We start from the raw sequence: 7102 nt of genomic DNA on the forward strand, positions 1-7102 counted from the left end.
AGACTTGTTTTATTTGGAAAACCATTGTGCGATTTAAACGAACCGCTCTTCAGCTTTAACATGACTGCGCTGCTTAAATCAACTGGTTTCTTGACCCCATGGTTCACTTCCACCCCAACTTCCAGTGTATGTACCAGTTGCGGATTACTGACAAAGACCTTAGGAGCATTAATGGCTATTTTTTTAATACTCGACACTTGCCTCCGTATTCGGAAAGCGCATTCCATCAAGCACTTTCACCCTATTTTTTATGCAATTTGCAAGGAAACTGTGCACTGTGAGGAATTTCTGGCGAAAATAACCTCCTTTAATGCGTGCCTTCACTTTCTGGTTGCTTCAGATACGGTCTCCTCTAAATACACGGTTACTTGAATATTAAGGAGAATTAGTTTCGAGCAAAATAAAAACTATCGAGAGTGTCGGGAGCACATTAAGAAAAGCCCAAGCAAAAAAAAAAAAAAGATAGAAGGCCGAGAAAGACTACACATGAAAGATTTCTTTTTAGATATACAATTTTCCTGCATACACTGTGTCACAGTGCAGCTCACATTCCGCCCTCACTCATAGCGGAGATATTGTCTCCCCTCCACTTTCAGCGCTGCGAGGAGAAAGTTGTCAAGAGTGGCAGGCCTGAGCGCGCCAAAGGAACGCGACTTGTGGGGAATACCGACGAGACACGTATCAGCAGTGCGTTCGATGATAGCGTAATGCGTCGAGACTACTATATAAGGCTCCGGCCTGCGACAGCAGATCGCCAGTTCATTTGATCACAGCGGCAAGGGAACCAACCAGCCAATCACCATGTACACCAAGGTGCTCGCTTTCGCATTCGTCTCCGCTCTCGGGGGTTAGCGCGATGGTGATGAGAGCTCGTTAGAAGCAGCGTTGAGTGGATCTTTACGAAGAGCGAAGAGCTTTCGCCACGTGCTCTAACGACATGCCTTTTGTGTCGCTTCGTTTCAGATCCTTCTCTGCTGCCTCGTCGCCTACGCCGCTGCCCAGCAAGACAGCCTGGAGGGCGTAAGTACCTCGCTTTAGTTTTCCTTCAGCGCTGTAGATGAGAAAAACACCCATGTTCGTATTCTCCTTTCCGGTCCCATCATTTCTGCTTTTCTGGGCTGGATATATCACCAAGAAGAAGGCGTCTCGGGTGCCTTATTATCAACAGAAGGACAAAAGCTACTTTAAGCACTTGTGAGCATTGCTATAAAAAAATATGAGGCACAGAAGCGTTGTAAACTTCCCGTGGTAGCTGTGCTCTGAAAAAGCCCTAAATACTTAAGATGCACTCCTCAAAACCTATTGCTGCTGGATCTTGCACAAAAGGTGCATTCATTGCAAGTGCAGCGGGATAAGAACAATGGGTTTTATAGCTGTGGAAAGAAAATTATTTTTCCCTTTAAAAAGGGCATATTTAGTCGTTAAATTTTGCTTTTTTTTGTTCTAGAACCTTCATCATACCTGATAACAAACTTAATGCCGACTTTTGCCAGATAGCAGTAATTGTTATAACAAATAGGCATTTCTTGTTAGCTCATTTTTGACGATTACACTCCTTAGCTCCTCCTTCAAATTGCAGTCTTCTCACTAGGATAACAAGAAGCCCTCTATCAGGCGCTGTATCAAATAAATACATTAAAGACCCTCGTCGCAGTATATTACGTAACAGTCATGTAATGTAGTTTGATATTACACAAAGAGCGTTGTTATTAGCCAAAATGTAAAAGTAATTGTCCCCCTGATATCAGCACCCTTTTAAAAGAAAACCACATTGTTTCTCACGTGGTTGCACTAAAGTTCATTTTTTTTTTCTAGCTGCGTTGAAGAAAGAGAAGCTCACTCAAACTATAACTGATATATAGTTTATGCCAAATTGTTTAGGAATTTCTCCGCCTACTTTTAATGCTATTCTTCAGGCATTGATTTCTTGTTACAAATGATTTACTCGTGTTCACAGCCGTATTTTATAGAAAAAGTTACTCAGTCATTGCTGTTGTCTTTGACCTTAAACCAAAGCTGAATTGGGGAAATACCGGGGGATAAAAAATAGAGAGCTTTCGTGATGTATATTTAGGTGACGAAAAAAAAAAAACAACGCACGATTAGTGGGAACAAAAGAGATAGGCCAGACACTAAATTAAAAACAAAAATAACGCATGCAACAGAGCAACGTTATGACACGTGCAGTGAAGCTATATCGAACAAAATTGGTTATCAAGTCGATTAAAATTCAGCAAGACATTTTGAATGGTAGAGCAAACAGACCCACGGCTGTACACAAGTAACCTTGAGCCAATTGATAATCAGAGAAGTATGCTTAAACTAAAGCGTAACTCTTTCAAAACCTCCTCCAATAACTGTTTTCTCTGCATTGTGAAGCGGCGGTAAATCGGCAAGAACTGGTTCATTTAATCCATTTCATCGCAGAATGCGCGTGGAAGGAAATGAGCCGTTATATCTCCGTGAGCCTTTTCTTCACACTTCCGAATTCAAAAGAACAGCTGAGAAGAAAAATACTAACCAGATAAAATGAAACCACACAGCAGTTTGAAAGCATCTCGACTGGCTTAAGCAAGCTATTTTTTTACCATGACATCTTGGTCTCTGAAAACGTTTTTATGTAAATCGAACAAAAAAAAAATGGCTTAAGATCGCATGAAGAAAAAACCGGCTTTTGGAGCAGACTGGAGACGAGCACAGCCGCGTGTGCGTTTCAGTGTGCACTTCTCTTTCCCTCCTAAAATCCTCAGGGCAAATTGCAAAGCACAAAAAAAATCTTTGGCTGATGGCAGTGAAGTGAACCTGGCAGCCGCCTGTACGTGCCTTGCCTGTCTAGACAGTGGGAACATTTATATGCCATTCGGCAGAGAAGCGTCGGATCGCGTGCTCCCTGCTAATCTCAAGGCCGACGGCCACGGTGCTGCCATCCCTGCAGCCAGGCTAACGTAACGGAACAGGTCCACTGCAAGACTGCGAGCTCATCGAAAGAGAGGCAGTTCTTCGAAGGACGCGGGCTTGCAGGAGAGCTGTCTTCGTGTGGCGAAAGTCACTTTTGCAACATTGCTCTAAAAATGCACCTAAACTAAGCATATATAAATGAATTACATTGTGCACTCAAACAGCATCACTGATATCCCGTGGTATTATAAGGATGTGCAGCAATCAAGGCTTCGAACCGTTACGGTTCGCCTATATCTTTTCCGGGTAATCTTTTTCTTCTTGAAAAGCTTTAAATAGCGGTCAGGAACGTTCTGCAGGGTTAAACACATATACACCGCAGAGTCCGGTACTTGGTGCTTTTTGTTTGGTAAGCCGAACCCGGACAATTCTGTTTTCGTTATTGATCCTGAGCGGTCATTCTTGCTCAACATACGAGGAATTCTTGCGTTTCAGTGAACAAAGCTCTCTCGACATGCTGTTTATTTGCTATTTTCCCCCTGCAGGTGGTACGCGTGAAATTCTATAATATATTGCCTGCTTCCTCTCTGAGAGGCAAATATTTCCAAAAAATAAAGAGTGAACAAGTATAGTATCCTTTAATATATCACCCCCTTTTTTGCAAATAGCGCAATAGTTACAAACAAGGAACGGAACGATTAAATACAAGCGATATAAGAGCGTAGAAGCTCCGTTTGCTTCCTTCAGAATTATCGCGTCACGCAGGTGCTAAACAGAAAGTGACCTTTACTTTTTTTTTTGTTGCTACCCCCCCTTATCCCGCATCAGCCACCACAGCCCTACAGCTTCAGCTACGACAACACCGACGAGTTCGGCACCCACCTCAGCCAGCAAGAGACCGGTGACGAGAACAACAACAAGGTTGGATCCTACAGCTACACCGACCCCAACGGCGTGACCCGTACCGTCAAGTACACCGCTGACGCTGACGGTTTCCACGTTGTTGTCGAAACCAACGAGCCTGGAACTAAGACCTCCAACCCTGCTGACGCTCAGTACATCGCCAACCCAATCGAGGTCGCCCCAGCCCCAGCCGCCGCCGTCGTGGCCAAGCCCGTTGCTGCTGTGAAGCCCGTGGTCCTGCAGGCCGCCACCCCAGTCGTCCACGCCGCCCCCTTCACTGTCCAGGCCGCCCCCATCTCCTACGCCACCGCCCATCACGTGACCCCAATTACTGTGGCCACCCAGCCAATTGCCCTCGCCCACGCTCCTCTGACCTACACCCTTGGCCGTGCCAAGAGCGCCTAAGTTGTCCAACTCCACAGAGGGAAAGAGCAGGAAAAGTTGGTCGTTGGCCACTTAGTCCTGAAGGATACGAGTACATGATGAAGCCCCAATTGAAGCTAGCATTCTAAATTAAAACTCGTTATATTTTTCGTAGTTTATATAATAAAAAAATGTTACTGATATGTTTTTGCATGGTCCTTTCATGTACCTTCTTTTTTCCTCGGTGCATGAACCTAGAAATGCAAGCCTGCTTCCAAATGCGATTGCTTCGTGCATTGCGTGCATGTGGCACGCGCTCACCGCCGTTATTTGTCAAAGACCGCTCCTTCGCATGGTACTCAGAGTACAGTAGCCCGTGCTTTTGTACCCATATTAGAGATGATTTCCAGTTCGCATTAGACTGATAGTTGGCGCAAAGCGATTATAACACAAGAAGCGATCATTTATAAGACCGCGAAAAAATTGTAAACTCGAAGAAGACACGCGAAGGCATCGTCATGCGGGGATCAGCGGAGCTATGGTAATGGCGTGTCTACTGCGTCTTATTTTGCGTTGAATACGGTTTCGCCGCAATAGGCGATAGACCTAGATATGTGTGGATAGCTGTAGCGAGCGTAGCAGAGAAATGCCAAGAATCTCATAATTATAACAGCGCGAAACCGACATGGGTAACAAAGGCCGAACACGACAGTGATCGACAATAGCCCAATTATTAAAATGCGAGTTAAATACTCCAGACGCTATCCTATGGAGTTTCACTGCATTTCCGGTTTCGGATCTAAGCGCAGTTTGTAAGGTGAAACAGCTTTCATTTATTGAAGAATCATTGCGCACGGATGAAAGTTAGTGAACACAATTCCATTGATAGCAGCGCATTGGAAACCTACAGTTTTATATGCAGGATTTTTGGCTGTGGCGACGGCCTAGTGCTGTAATGCAGTCGCTAGAGAAGCTGATCTGTTCACGCCACAGGATTCAAACCCACTCGTGGTCCTTGAGGTACAGTGACGGCTGCTGTACCAGAATATTTATGTTAGCAAAATACGATTGTATTCAACTTTATCACTTTGTTATCACTTGCGCGACAGTCATTGGCGTGTTTATTGCTGAGAAATTTTGATTCGAAGGAAAAGAGACTTCGTAACGCGGAGCCATTTCTTGTCTCACAAGTGGCTTGTAGAGGGCCTCTCGGCATGGCAGGGTACCAGAACCTGTCCGCATTAGCTACTAATCACTAATAACTAGTTTTAGAAACAGAGAGAGAGAGAGAAGGTATATAATTCGAGTCCCAGTTTCCTCCCTCTCGCCAGTTCCGCATGTCCCTCAATTTCCCCAGCCAATTTTCTCCTGACTACACACTGTGCGATGAGAGAGCTACCCTCAACCTTATACTCTGGGGATGCAAACAGGACCCCCCACCTCCAGACTTGGGAGAAATTTTGCATCCAGTGCGTAAGTAAAGGTCGTGAGATCGAGTTCCAGAGAAGGTCGTTTATTCGAGTGTACAAATAAGGTATTGGGTTCGAATCTCAAAGATAATCGTGCTCAAGTTCCAACGAACATCGTGGGTTCGAGTCCCAGAAAAGATCCGGCGTTCGAGTGTGGTCAAGAGTTCAAGGTTCAGTATAGGTCGTGGGTTAGAATCCTAAACACGGCAGCATTAACAGAAATGTTTTCACTTCCCTGCACCCCGGAAGACTAAAGTCCACCATCAGACTTTCTTTCCCTACCAATATTATTCAAATTAAGATTTTCTTTATGACTCCTATGGGAAAATTATGCAAGCCGGGACCTAAACGCAGACTCCAGGATTACGGGAGTGCGGTGAGTGGTGCCACAATAAAGCTACCGCTGGCCAAACACGTCGCTTCATTTTTTCCAGTCATCCATCAGGTTCCTGTGAGGCGATCTCGTCCTCACAGAAAGTGCGGTGCTTTTTTTCTAATCTGAAACGGTTCGGCTAGCAGGGTATCAAGAATGTTCGAGCACGAATCAGGAGGCAGTGTCGACGACAAGCAATGCTAATTTTGTGTCTCCTGACGTCGCCGAGCCACTGTTACGACTCACAACTAAAAACTGCTACGTACAAGGGGTTTTGAATAGCGGGAAGGGAAAGCCGTGCAATGCATAAAAAAAAGGAATACACATGGCCTGTTTTGTACAATGTCTCCCTTATCTTTCGTTCAACGCTTCTTTGGGTGTTTGCACTTACCCGTAAGTTGTCATATGGCGCCACTGCTGAGCAATGCGCATGTCCAGTTAAAATGCATGTTATTCTAAAAAATTATGCCATAGATATTACTGGGTGCGCCAAGAATTGCGCACGTACAGAGACGAGGACAGAAAGCGAACATTAAGAAAAAAGGCTATTCAAAGATATCTTAGCAAAATATGATGGTTAATAAAGACAAAAGAAATAGGTGACGCCGCCTATGAGGTTGGCATGCATTTAAGGCGAAAACAATTTCAACGCTTAAAAATGAGTTTAAAAGGTATAGCTACGCCACACAAGTAATAACTATGACAACAATTCTAGCGCACAGTGTGGCGCAGTGGGTAACATGACGAGGCACAAATCCTGCTAGGAGCTGTTTATGTCGTTCTTGTTTTCTTATTTTCTTAATTGCAATTTAAAGGTTATGACTCACCTTCAAGGCTTCGTTTGCTCCCCAGCCAATCTAGCTTGATGAGGAATAAAGGGAGAGCCTATACGATAACTCCACCCGCTTTCATGCAGGTTTATCCTGCACAATAAACCTGCACAATAAACCAATATAATCAATACTGTACAGATTTCATACACATTTTTCAGTAACGAAACGCTCACTGAGGAATGAACTTCGTTAAAGGATTACTTTGGCTTCTATTGCGGCTCTGTCCTAGCAAAGCGCACCAAGTCATAAACAAACTCGCGTAA

At 44.5% G+C, this 7102-nt stretch overlaps 1 protein-coding gene across 1 annotated transcript; it reads left to right on the plus strand.

The window, feature by feature from the left end:
• The first annotated feature begins 719 nt into the window (after nt 1-719).
• LOC146199138 (cuticle protein 16.8-like) lies at nt 720-4367 on the plus strand. The gene is made up of 3 exons (XM_084592718.1): nt 720-813; nt 964-1020; nt 3727-4367. Exons 1-3 carry the CDS (start codon nt 802-804, stop codon nt 4204-4206), a joined length of 549 nt encoding a protein of 182 aa, XP_084448844.1. The 5' UTR covers nt 720-801; the 3' UTR covers nt 4207-4367.
• Nucleotides 4368-7102: the final 2735 nt, after the last annotated feature.

This window comes from Amblyomma maculatum, chromosome 2 (assembly GCF_055883805.1).
Source record: "Amblyomma maculatum isolate TAMU_Amacu chromosome 2, ASM5588380v1, whole genome shotgun sequence".
NCBI lineage: Eukaryota > Metazoa > Arthropoda > Arachnida > Ixodida > Ixodidae > Amblyomma > Amblyomma maculatum.

Excerpts from the sequence above, each read along its gene's own strand:
- LOC146199138 (XM_084592718.1), top strand. Across the intron at positions 1,021-3,726 it reads AGCAAGACAGCCTGGAGGGC|CCACCACAGCCCTACAGCTT; the intron begins GTAAGTACCTCG and ends ATCCCGCATCAG.